The sequence below is a fragment of the Scyliorhinus torazame genome, chromosome 7, assembly GCF_047496885.1.
Source record: "Scyliorhinus torazame isolate Kashiwa2021f chromosome 7, sScyTor2.1, whole genome shotgun sequence".
In the NCBI taxonomy this organism is placed as follows: domain Eukaryota; kingdom Metazoa; phylum Chordata; class Chondrichthyes; order Carcharhiniformes; family Scyliorhinidae; genus Scyliorhinus; species Scyliorhinus torazame.
The window spans coordinates 163,583,508-163,596,805 of record NC_092713.1 but is presented as its reverse complement, the minus strand read 5'-3'; the positions used below and the strand labels follow the sequence as shown (position 1 = coordinate 163,596,805).

At 48.1% G+C, this 13,298-nt stretch overlaps 1 protein-coding gene across 1 annotated transcript; it reads right to left on the bottom strand.

Moving 5' to 3' along the window:
* Nucleotides 1-3,736: 3,736 nt before the first annotated feature.
* LOC140427362 (immunoglobulin kappa light chain-like) lies at nucleotides 3,737-11,362 on the bottom strand. Its single transcript, XM_072512911.1, has 4 exons — nucleotides 11,269-11,362; nucleotides 10,710-11,083; nucleotides 5,007-5,088; nucleotides 3,737-4,940 (listed from the first exon to the last, which is right to left on the bottom strand). Exons 1-4 carry the CDS (start codon nucleotides 11,315-11,317, stop codon nucleotides 4,612-4,614), a joined length of 834 nt encoding a protein of 277 aa, XP_072369012.1. The 5' UTR covers nucleotides 11,318-11,362; the 3' UTR covers nucleotides 3,737-4,611.
* Between the last annotated feature and the right edge of the window lie 1,936 nt (nucleotides 11,363-13,298).

The window sequence follows — 13,298 nt, the reverse complement described above, 5'->3', positions numbered from 1 at the left end:
AAAAGGGATAGGGATGTAAGGCAGGAATTCAGGGAGCTAGTGTGGAAACTTAGATCTAGGACAGAGTTATTATCTCTGGGTTGTTACCCGTGCCACGTGATAGCGAGATGAGGAATAGGGAAAGAGAGGAGTTGAACACGTGGCTACAGGGATGGTCCAGGAGGCAGGGTTTCAGATTTCTGGATAATTGAGGCTCATTCTGGGGTCAGTGGGACCTCTACAAACGGGATGGTCTACACCTGGACCAGAGGAGTACCAATATCCTGGGGGGGAAATTTGCTAATGCTCTTGGGGAGGGTTTAAACTAGTTCAGCGGGGGCTTGGGAACCTGAATTGTAGCTCCAGTATACAGGAGATTGAGAGTAGTGAGGTCATGAGTAAGGTTTCAAAGTTGCAGGTGTGTACCGGCAGGCAGGAAGGTGGTTTAAAGTGTGTCTTCTTCAATGCCAGGAGCATCCGGAATAAGGTGGGTGAACTTGTGGCATGGGTTGATATCTGGGACTTCGATGTTGTGGCCATTTCGGAGACATGGATAGAACAGGGACAGGAATGGTTGTTGCAGGTGCCGGCGTTTAGATATTTCAGTAAGCTCAGGGAAGGTGGTAAAAGAGGGGGAGGGGTGGCATCGTTAGTCAAGGACATTATTACGGTGGCAGAAAGGACGTTTGATGAGGACTCGTCTACTGAGGTAGTATGGGCTGAGGTTAGAAACAGGAAAGGAGAGGTCACCCTGTTAGGGGTTTTCTATAGGCCTCCGAAAAGTTCCAAAGATGTAGAGGAAAGGATTGCAAAGATGATTCTGGATAGGAGTGAAAGCAACAGGGTAGTTGTTATGGGGGACTTTAACTTTCCAAATATTGACTGGAAACGCCATAGTTCGAGTACTTTAGATGGGTCCGTTTTTGTCCAATGTGTGCAGGAGGGTTTCCTGACACAGTCTGTAGATAGGCCAATGAGAGGCGAGGCCATATTGGATTTGGTACTGGGTAATGAACCAGGACAGGTGTTAGATTTGGAGGTAGGTGAGCACTTTGATGATAGTGACCACAATTCGTTTACGTTTACTTTAGTGATGGAAAGGGATAGGTATATACTGCAGGGCAAGAGCTATATCTGGGGGAAAGGCAATTATGATGCGATGAGGCAAGACTTAGGATGCATCGGATGGAGAGGAAAACTGCAGGGGATGGGCACAATCGAAATGTGGAGCTTGTTCAAGGAACAGCTACTGCGTGTCCTTGATAAGTATGTACCTGTCAGGCAGGGAGGAAGTGGTTGAGCGAGGGAACCGTGGTTTACTAAGGCAGTCGAAACACTTGTCAAGAGGATGAAGGAGGCTTATGGAAAGATGAGACATGAAGGTTCAGTTAGGGCACTCGAGAGTTACAAGTTAGCTAGGAAGGACCTAAAGAGAGAGCTAAGAAGAGCCAGGAGGGGACATGAGAAGTCTTTGGCAGGTAGGATCAAGGGTAACCCTAAAGCTTTCTGTAAATGTGTCAGGAATAAAAGAATGACTAGGGTCAGAGTAGGGCCAGTCAAGTACAGTAGTGGGAAGTTGTGCTTGGAGTCCGAGGAGATAGGAGAGGTGCTAAATGAATATTTTTCGTCAGTATTCACACAGGAAAAAGACAATGTTGTCGAGGAGAATACTGAGATTCAGGCTACGAGACTAGAAGGGCTTGAAGATCATAAGGAGGAGGTGTTAGCATTTCTGGAAAGTGTGAAAATAAATAAGTCCCCTGGGCCGGATGGGATTTATCCTAGGATTGTCTGGGAAGCTAGGGAGAAGATTGCTGAGCCTTTGGCTTTGATCTTTAAGTCATCTTTGTCTGCAGGAATAGTGCCAGAAGACTGGAGGATAGCAAATGTTGTCCCCTTGTTCAAGAAGGGGAGTAGAGACAACCCCGATAACTATAGACCAGTGAGCCTTACGTCTGTTGTGGGCAAAATCTTGGAAAGGAGATAGCATGTATAATCATCTGGAAAGGAATAATTTGATTAGACATAGTCAACACGGTTTTGTGAAGGGTAGGTTATGCCTCACAAACCTTATTGAGTTCTTTGAGAAGGTGACCAAACAGGTGGATGAGGGTACAGCAGTTGATGTGGTGTATATGGATTTCAGTAAAGCGTTTGATAAGGTTCCCACGGTGGGCTACTGAAGAAAATACGGAAGCATGGGATTCAGGGAGATTTAGCAGTTTGGATCAGAAATTGGCTAGCTGGAAGAAGACAAAGGGTGGTGGTTGGTGGGAAGTGTTCAGAAAGGAGTCCAGTTACTAGTGGTGTACCACAAGGATCTGTTTTGGGGCCACTGCTGTTTGTCATTTTTATAAATGACCTGGAGGAGGGCCTAGAAGGATGGGTGAGTAAATTTGCAGATGACACTAAAGTCGGTGGCGTTGTGGACAGTGCGGAAGGATGTTACAAGTTACAGAGGGACATAGATAAGCTGCAGCGCTGGGCTGAGAGGTGGCAAATGGAGTTTAATGCAGAAAAGTGTGAGGTGATTCATTTTGGAAGGAATAACAGGAAGACAGAGGACTGGGCTAATGGTAAGATTCTTGGCAGTGTGGATGAGCAGAGAGATCTCAGTGTACATGTATATAGATCCCTGAAAGTTGCCACTCAGGTTGAGAGGGTTGTTAAGAAGGCATACGGTGTGTTAGCTTTTATTGGTAGAGGGATTGAGTTTCGGAGCCATGAGGTCATGTTGCAGCTGTACAAAACTCTGGTGCGGCCGCATTTGGAGTATTGCGTGCAATTCTGGTCGCCGCATTATAGGAAGGATGTGGAAGCATTGGAAAGGGTGCAGAGGAGATTTACCAGAATGTTGCCTGGTGTGGAGGGAAGATCTTATGAGGAAAGGCTGGGGAACTTGAGGCTGTTTTCGTTAGAGAGAAGAAGGTTAAGAGATGACTTAATTGAGGCATACACGATGATCAGAGGATTGGATAGGGTGGACAGTGAGAGCCTTTTTCCTCGGATGGTGATGTCTAGCACGAGGGGACATAGCTTTAAATTGAGGGAAGATAGATATAAGACAGATGTCAGAGGTAGGTTCTTTACTCAGAGAGTAGTAAGGGCGTGGAATGCCCTGCCTGCAACAGTAGTGGACTCGCCAACACTAAGGGCACTCAAATGGTCATTGGATAGACATATGGACGATAAGGGAATAGTGTAGATGGGCTTTAGAGTGGTTTCACAGGTCGGCGCAACATCGAGGGCTGAAGGGCCTGTACTGCGTTGTAATGTTCTCTGTTCTATGGTTGGAATTTTGAAAGTGCCATTGTAAGTGAATTGGGGAATAGGTTTTTCCAGGGATGGATACAGAAGGGGGTAGGGTTGGGGTGTGGAAGGGGGATGTGGGTGGGCAGTGATACAAGGAAGTGATCAGAGATGGTCTTATCTCTGATTGAAACTCTGGGAGTACTGAGACCACGTGAGATGGTAAGGTCAGGGGGGAGGTGGTGAATATGGGTTGGAGAATTGTGATTGTGATGATTTAATCCCAGCAACTTTCAGTCTCTTTTCTGATTTGAATCTTGTAAACGCAGAGATTCCAGATAAAACTGATTATTTTAAAATGATTAATAATTGTCTTTGAATCCAATCTTCTGCTGATGTGTTATTGATTGACAGGCCAACCAGCCAATCATGACAATCACTTGCTGAAATGCAACCAATCAGCTGATGGGGAGGAGGGACATTTGCAAAGCACACATGAGACACATACTGAATATTCTTAATGTTTATTACCTTTTACAGATTTACATTGTCAGAAAAAAGACTTGAATAAACAGCCCAGCCAGAGGAAGCTGGAGAAATTCACAGGGAGAACGGAGGTTTATTAAAAAACTTGTGGAGATTTTCTCAATAACATGAGAATCCTGTCCCTTTAAACAGTGACTAAACCTTAAATTGTAACTGCAGGGTGAGCAGGAAGGAGGTCTGGTTTCTTGAATCAGAGACTTCAGAGGGTCACATTATTTTGGTACAGCTGACAGTCTTCAGCATCTTAGAGAGGTTTTACTTGGCATCACGAGTCTGCACTGTCCCATCAAACACTCCCAGGACAGGCACAGCACGGGGTTAGATACAGAGTCAAGCTCCCACTGCGCTATAGAGTCATGGAATCCCTGCAGTGCAGAAGGATGCCATTCAGCCCATCGAGTCTGCAGCGACCCTCTGAAAGAGCAGCCTACGTAGGGTCAGTCTCCCACCTATCTCCGTAAGATAGTAACCCCACCTAACCTTTTGGACACTAAGGGGCAATTTAGCATAGCCAATCTTTCGAACCCACATGTCTTTGGACTGTGGGAGGAAACCGGAGCACCCAGAGGAAACTCTCGCAGACACAGAGAGAAAGTGCAATCTCCATACAGACAGTCATCCGAGGCCGGAATTGAACCCGGGTCCCTGGCACTGTGATGCAACAGTGCTAACAGTACTATTTCTAAAGTGTCTTAACCCCTGACCCTCAGAAGTGTCTCGGACCCAGTCCCGAGAAGGAAGAGAGTTGTATTTCAGTGCTGACAATGACCTTTGTCCTCCCAGCTCACCCCTGTTCTATGTAAAGTTGTGTCTCCTCTGTGGACTGTCTCTGACACTCTACGCACATTCTGACCTCCTGATGCTCTTGCTGAGGGCAGAGGAGAGGCTCACGTGGGTGAGGGCACAGGAGAAGCGGGCGTTGGACTCCCAGGCAGAGCCAGAGAGGGTCAGCAGGCTGCTGACACTGTAGGTGTTGTCCGAAGCTCGCAGGTAGTTGCTGGTCTGGACCCCGTCCGAAATGGCTGCATCGTCCTTCTTCCACTCCACCACCACCTCATCGGGATAGAAGTGATTGGCAAGGCACACCAGGGTGGCAGTGCCCTTGGTCTTGACCTCCTCCAGGGAGGGGGGTAGCAGGGTCAGCGTGGGTTGTGAATTCTCACGGCCTGAAAGAGAAAGGAAGGAATTTTAATTGCTGCCATTATAAAGGATTTAATCTTCCTGAATTTTACCTGGGATCAAATCAGTGTCAATGTATGTGTCTGTATTGATGATCTGGATTTCTGGCAATCCATTCTGGGGAACCTCTTTAACCTGTACCAAAAATCCCAACAAGAGAAGGGGAAGTTTTGGACAGTTTTTGTGATTGAATCTGGGTAGGTGGAAGGGGTATCAGTGAAAGTGAAAATCGTTTATTGTCACAAGTAGGCTTCAAATGAAGTTACTGTGAAAAGCCCCTAGTCGCAACATTCCGGCACCAGTTCGGGGAGGCCGGTACGGGAATTGAACCGTGCTGCTGGCCTGCCTTGGTCTGCTTTTAAAGCCAGCGATTTAGCCCTGTGCTAAACCAGCGGAAGAGTATTTGGGTAATAGTGATCATAATTCAGTTCGATTTAGAGTAGTTATGGAAAAGGTTAAAGATAGACCAAGAGTAGAAGTTTTAAATTGGGATTTACAAAACTGGGATTTGCCAAAATGACTCTTCTACATTATTATTATTTATTTTTTCTGTTCTGTGAACCCAGGTTTGAATCCCATCACAGTAGATGGCCAAATTTGAATCCAATAAAAATTGAATTCAATGTTTAATGATGACCCTGAAACGATTGTTGATTGTTGTAAAAGCCCATCTGTTTCACTAATGTCCTTTTGGGAAGGAAGCCTGCCGTCCTTACTTGGCCTGGCCTACATGTGATTCCAGGCTCACAACAATTTGGTTGACACCTGGGAAAACACTTCTGAAATGCAGCCAGTTAGAGGGCAATTCGGGATGGGCAACAACTGCTGGCCCAGGAAATGACACCCACACTGATTAATAAATTTAAAAAACAATTGACCCGGCAATGTGGGAAATTGCCCAGGTTTGTCCTGCACACACAAAACAGGACAAATCCAACCCGGCCAATTACTGCTCCATCAGGCTACTCTCAATCACCGGTAAGGGGTGATCAACAGTGCCATCAAGTGTCGTTTAGTCTTGGGATCACTCAGCTCCTGACCTCATTACAGCCTTGGTTCAAACATGGACAAAATAGCTAAACTCCAGAGGTGAGGCCAGAGTGACTGCCCTTGACGTTGAGGCCGCATCTGACCGAGTTTAGCACCATGGAGCCCAAGCAAAACTGGAGTCAATGGGGATCAGGGGGAAAACTCTCCGCTGGTTGGAGTCATACCCAGCACAAAGGAAGATGATTGTGAGTATTGGTCAGTCATCTCTGTGCTCGGACATCCATAGAATCCCTACAGTGCAGAAAGAGGCCATTTGACCCTTTGAGTCGGCACCAGCCCTCCAAACCAGGACCGCATCCAGCTCCACTCCCCCGCCCAATCCCCATAGCCCCATCTAATCTTTGGACATTAGGTCACAATTTAACCTGGCTAATCCACTTAACCTGCATGTTCTTGGACTGTGTGGGGAAACCTGAGCACCCGAAGGAAACCCGCGCAGACACAGGGAGAACGTGCAAAATCCACACAGTCACCCAAGGTTGGAATCGAACCCCTGTCTCTGGCACTGTGAGGCAGGAGTGCTTACCACTCTGCCACCGTGGTCATTACTCAGGAGATCTTCAGGGGAGGCTCCGAGGCTCAACCAGCTTCAGCTGCTTCATCAATAATTTTCTTTCTGTCATGAGGTCAGGTGTGGGGATGTTCATTCATGACTGCACAATGTTCAGCACCATTCACAACTCCTCAGACACTGAAGCAGATGTTGCCCAATTACAACAAGGCCTGGACAAAATCCCAGTTTGGGCTGGCAACTGGTAAGTAACATTTGTGCCAGACAATGATCATCTCCAACAAGAGAGAATCTAACCATTAACCCTTCACATTCAATGGCATTATCTTCACTAAGTTCCCCATTATCAGCATCCTGGGGTTACCAATTACCAGAAACTGAACTGGACTAACCATATAAATACTGTGACTACAAGAGCAGGTCAAAGACTAGAAATCCTGTGGCAGGTAACTCATCTCCTGACTCCCTAAAGCTTATCCACCATCTACAAGGCACAAGCTGGAAGTGTGATGGAATACTCTCCACTTCCCTGGATGAGTGCAGCTCCAAAAGCACTCAAGAAGCTCAACGCCATCCAGGACAAAGAACCCCCACTTGATTGGTACCCCATCCACAAACATTCAATCCCTCCACCACTGATGAACTGTGGCAGCCGTGTGTACCATCTACAAGATGCACTGCAGGAACTCACCAATGTTCCTTGGGCAGCAGCTTCCAAACCCACAACCACGACCATCTAGAAGGACAAAGGCAGCAGACACATGGGCCGGGATTCTCCAAAAACGCGGCTAAGCGTTGACGCCAGCATAAACACTGGAGTGTTTCACGCCGGTGTCAATGGGTGTCTTGGTCCTGCGATTCTGTAGCCCACAGGGGGCCAGCACGGCACTGGACTGCTATGTGCTGCTCCAGCTGCCGTACACGGCTCTGCACTGCTGGCTGCGGGTCCACACATATGCACGGCGGTCGCTTCCGCTCCGTCGCTGTGCAACATGGCAGAGCAACACAGCAGACCGGTACGGAAGAAGGTAGGTCCCCAGAGATCATGCCTGCCCGCCGAAGGTGGTCCCCGATCACGGGCCTGGCCGTCGTGGAGGCCCGCCCCGAAGACTGATCCCCCCGCCCTCCACCAGGACGGCCACCGCAGCCGTGACGCCAAGCTCCCGCCGGTTGTAACCATACATGAACCACGTCGGCCGGAACTCGGCCGGTCGACTGCGGAGAATCACCGAGGGGGCCTCTTTTAACGGCCCCTGACTGGCGCTGCGCCGACCGCGTGCAGGCAACTGGCGCCGATTCTCTGATCGGCGCAAAATCGCGTCCCAGCGTCAGACTGAGGCCCCAATCGCGGGACTGAGGCCCCATTCTCCGCCCCCGCACCGAGCGCTCACCATCCTGACTTGGAAATGTATTATCATCCTTCATCGTCACGGATTTGAAATCCTGGAACTCCCTTCTTAACAGCACTCTAGGTGTATCTACACCGCACGGACAGCAGCGGATTAAGAAGGCAGCTCACCACCACCTTTTCAAAAGCTATGAGGGATAGGCAATAAATGCTGGTCTAATCAAAAACTCCCACATCACAGAAATAAATTTCAAAATTGCAAGATGAATTTGTAGCAGCAATTAGAGAACAAAAGGGTAACTTGTGTGTGGAGTTGGGAAACATGGAGATGGTTCTTAATGAATAATTTCATCAGTTTTCAGAAAAGAGAGACAAAGCTGGCAATGTAAGAGTGAGAATGTTGTACCGTTGTTTAAAAAGGGAGGAAGGGATAGACTGAGTCATTACAGACCAGTCAGTCTAACCTCAGTGGTGGGGAAATTATTGGAAATAATTCTGAGAGAAATTATAATCATCATGAGAGAGACACAGTTCAATCAAGGACAGTCAACATGGATTTGTTAAGAGAAGGTCATGTCTGACTAACTTGATTGAATTTTTTGAAGAGGGAACGAGGAGGGTTGATGACGGGAGCGAGTTTGATGTTGACAACATGGATTTTCCAAGGACTTTGACAAGTTTCCAATGACAGATGGGTCTGAAAATTAAAGGTTGATGGAATCCAAGGGAAAGTGACAAATTGGATTTCAAATCGGTTCAGTGTCAGGAGGTAAAGGTTTGATGTTAAGTTGGTTAAATCATTTTGGAATGTGATTTAAACATTTGTAAAGAACTGAAATGGTTTCTTTTAATTTCGAGTACACAATTCATATTTTTCCCAATTAAGGGGCAATTTAGCGTGGCCAATCTTTGGGGTAGACACGGGGAGAATGTGCAAACTCCACACAGACAGTGACCCGGGGCCAGGATTAAACCCGGGTCCTCAGTGCCATAGTAGCAGTGCTAACCACTGCGCCACCGTGCCACCTAGCACTGAAACTGCTAATAGTACAAGTTTTTTAAGACGCAGCGTCCCTTTAAGAGACTTTTCACCAGTCGGGAAGCTCGAACTATTGATCAGTCTGTCTGGGGTAATAGGTTGAACATTAATAAACCTCTGATCACACACAGATTGGGAGAACTTTATCCCAGAACATTGGAGTAGACTTGGATCAACACACTTCCCAAAGGATTCTGATTGGCGGGCAGTGCAGAAGTTTCTTGATTTAATTTCAAATCTTGCTGCCCAGCACTGGGCTGAGGTCAGGGTGAGTCTACAATTAGACTCCAGTGTCCGGGGATCAGACAGAGTCACTGTTCCTAATAACCCCGTGGCCTTTGGAGGGTGAGAGTGTGCGAACAATGGGCTAGAGTCAGGATCAGGAATCTCCAACGTTAAAGAAAGATTTGCATTTCTGTAGCATCTGAACCACCTGATGTTGTCCTCAAATGTTTTACAGCTAATTGTGCACAGCAAGATCCCAAAACATCAATGAGTCAATGAGCATTTGGAGTAATGTTGGTTCAGGGATAAATATCGGACTGAACTCGACCCAAAGAGAAAGTAACTGAGAGTCTCCCCAAAAGCCTGGAACACTGAAGCCACTGGATTGTGAGCCCTGCTGGACCTGTTTGTCATCAGAACTTTGCTAAGAGATAAGCAGGGAGTGGAGAGAGCAGAGTTAAAGCTAGGGGAAGTGGGACCTCGCTGTCTCACTGTGCTGCTGCTGCTGTGATCAGTTATATCAGAGAGTGTGACAGGGAGCCAGAGCTCACATCAAACTCTGCCCGTGTCTGTCACACGGAGACTGACAGGAGTCCAGTGAGTGATTTCACTCCATGGTCCAGGAATGTGAACACAGTCTGCAAACGTCCAGATCTCCTCGACACGGTGGGTAAAAGCTGCTTACTTATATCTTGCTGCTTAAAGGGGGGAATGGAACTAAAGGAATACAGCTGGGCACCCTGTTCTACACAGTGTTCTTCAATGAACCATTTCATTCACTGCAGCTCCCCACTGACACCTTCAACTATTCAGCATTTGTGTTTGAGAAAGTTTCAGTATTGAAAGGGTTAATAATGGAGGATTGGGATTTACTTACTCAGTCTGAGCTTGGTTCCTTTACCGAACGTGAGCCACACTGGCAGCTTCCAGTACAGGGGCTGTACAAAAACCTCTGTCTCTGCTTCACTCACTCACTCTCACCCTCTCTCTGTCTCTCACTCACTCACTCTCACCCTCTCTCTGTCTGTCTCTGTCTCTCACTCACTCGCTCACACCCTCTCTCTGTCTCTCTCTGTCTCTCACTCACTCACTCTCACCCTCTCTCTGTCTCTCACTCACTCACTCTCACCCTCTCTCTGTCTCTCACTCACTCACTCACTCTCACCCTCTCTCTGTCTCTCTCTGTCTCTCACTCACTCACTCTCACCCTCTCTCTGTCTCTCACTCACTCACTCACTCACTCTCACCCCCTCGCTGACTCTCTCTGTCTCTCACTCACTCATGTCTTTCTCTCTCTCTCTTTCTCTCTTCCTCTCTTTCTCTCAATTTCTCTGTTTTGTTGGGAGAGTTGAGAATTCTAATTTTAGATGATAAATCTTTCAGCTGCTCTTCATACGTGGACATGGAGAGTCAGATGGAAACTTGAGGCCTTCTGCGAGCTGTGGACACCACAGGGACTGGAGTGTGTAGTGGACAGTGAGGATAATTTGTTCAGGTTCCTTTCTTGTGTTTATTCTCCATTACATAAAACTGTGGGATGTGTCAGTTGAGGTGGGATTGTGTATCCATTATTATATATTATATAAAACTGTGGGATGTGTCAGTCCAGGTGGTGGGAATGTGTGTATTGGGGTTTTTGTAAGGCTCTGTATCACTGTGTAGGGGTAGCTCTGATATTGCTGACAGTAATAATCAGCGACATCCTCATTCTGCACATTGCTGATTGTCAGGGTGAATCGTGTTCCAGATCCACTGCCGGTGAATCGGTCGGATATTCCTGTGAACCGGGTTGATGCCTCGTAGATCAGCAGAGCCGGTTTCTGACCTTCTCGCTGTTGGTACCAAGCAATATTATTATCAATGCCTTGACTGGCCGTACAGATGATGGTTGCGGTCTGGCCCAGGCTCAATGACAACACCGGGGGAGACTGGGTCATGGTGATGTCTCCACTGATACCTGAGGAGTAATAGAGAAACAGAGTGAAGTAAGAACTGTCACAGAAAGAGCCTGTACAATGAGATATTGTTGGACACACTGACTGTTCCTCTGCTTTCAGCATTTTCCCTTCAATCACAAGTCAGTAAATTGGATTGAAATGGAGAGCAGGAAAATATTCCAGGTTGAAAGAGAGAGATTTGTACCTGCGATGCAGAATGCCAGAGGCCAGATCAGCTGGGTGGCTGAAATCATGGTGTCTGCTCCTGTCCCTGTGCCTGGTTACTGATAAACTCTCCCTTCACTGGGCTCTGCTTTATAAAGCTGCAGCCTGTGAGAGTCTCACTGCCCGTTCCTCAGTATGTAAATTGTATGAGGCAGAGACACCACGTCAGCACCTTCACTTCCTCTTATACAATCATAGACTTTACAGTACAGAAGATGGCCATTTGGCCCATCGAGTCTGCACCGGCCCTTGGAAAGAGCTCCCTATTGAAGCCCATGCCTCCACCCTATCCCTGCAACCCAGCAACCCCACCTAACCTTTTGGGCACTCAGGGGCAATTTATCATGGCCAATCCACCTAACCTGCACATCTTTGGACTATGGGAGGAAACCCACGCAGACACGGGGAGATAGTGCAAACTCCACTCAGACAGTCACCCAAGGCCAAAATTGAACCCGGACCCTGGAGCTGTGACACAGCAGTGCTAATGCATGCCACCGTGCCGTCCGCGCTCTTCTTCTATCTCACTCCCCACCTCCCTCATTATCTGTCCCACAGCCTCCCTCTCCCTCCCCTCTCTGCCTTTCTCCCATCTTTGTCTACCCCTATTTGGTCACATTCCCTCTCTCCCTCTCTCCCTCTCCTTCCCTCCCTCCATCCCTCGCAGAAGCAAAGGACCGATTTGGGCCAGTATTCTGATTTCCAGATATTACTGGTATTTCATTTTAAAGCAAATTCAGACCAGTATTTGTACTTCCCTGTTTTACTGTATTTCCCTCCTGGGATCCACCTCCTTCCATCATCCCTCCATTATTCTCTCCCTCCCTTTCTGCTAGTTTCCCATCTTTATCTACCACTATTTGATGGTTCTCCCTCTCTCTTCCTCTGTCTTTCACTCTCTCTATCTCTTCCTCCCTTACTTTGTCCCTCTACCTTTGTAACTCTAACTTCCATCTGCCTTGTTTTGTAATTCTCTAACTGATCTCTATAACATGCCACATTGCTGGAATTTGGAACTCTGAGTCCTGGTGCCTCCTCGCCACTGGACCCTCCAATAGGGACCAGTAAACATGGGCCTCCTTCCCACTGGACCCTCCAATAGGGACCAGTAAACATGGGCCTCCTTCCCACTGGACCCTCCAATAGGGACCAGTAAACATGGGCCTCCTTCCCACTGACCCTCCAATAGGGACCAGTAAACATGGGCCTCCTTCCCACTGGACCCTCCAATAGGGAACAGTAAACATGGGCCTCCTTCCCACTGGACCCTCCAATAGGGACCAGTAAACATGGGCCTCCTCCTCACTTGATCCTCCAATAGGGACCAGTAAACATGGGCCTCCTTCCCACTGGACCCTCCAATAGGGACCAGTAAACATGGGCCTCCTTCCCACTGGACCCTCCAATAGGGACCAGTAAACATGGGCCTCCTTCCCACTGACCCTCCAATAGGGACCAGTAAACATGGGCCTCCTTCCCACTGGACCCTCCAATAGGGAACAGTAAACATGGGCCTCCTTCCCACTGGACCCTCCAATCTGGACCAGTAGACATGGGCCTCCTTCCCACTGGACCCTCCAATAGGGACCAGTAAACATGGGCCTCCTTCCCATTGGACCCTGCAATAGGCACCAGTAAACATGCACCTCCTTCCCACAGGACCTTCCAAAGGGAACAGTAAACATGGGCCTCCTTCCCACTGGACGCTCCAATCTGGGCCAGTAAACATGGGCCTCCTTCCCATTGGACCCTCCAATAGGGACCAGTAAACATGGGCCTCCTTCCCACTGGACCCTGCAATTGGGACCAGTAACCACGGGCCTCCTTCCCACTGGATCCTCCAATAGGGACAAGTAAACATGGGCCTCCTTCCCATTGGACCCTGCAATAGGCACCAGTAAACATGCGTCTCCTTCCCACTGGACCTTCCAATAGGGACCACTAAAAAATGGCCTCCTCCCCACTGGATCCTCCAATAGTGACCAGTAAACATGGTCCTCCTTCCAGTAG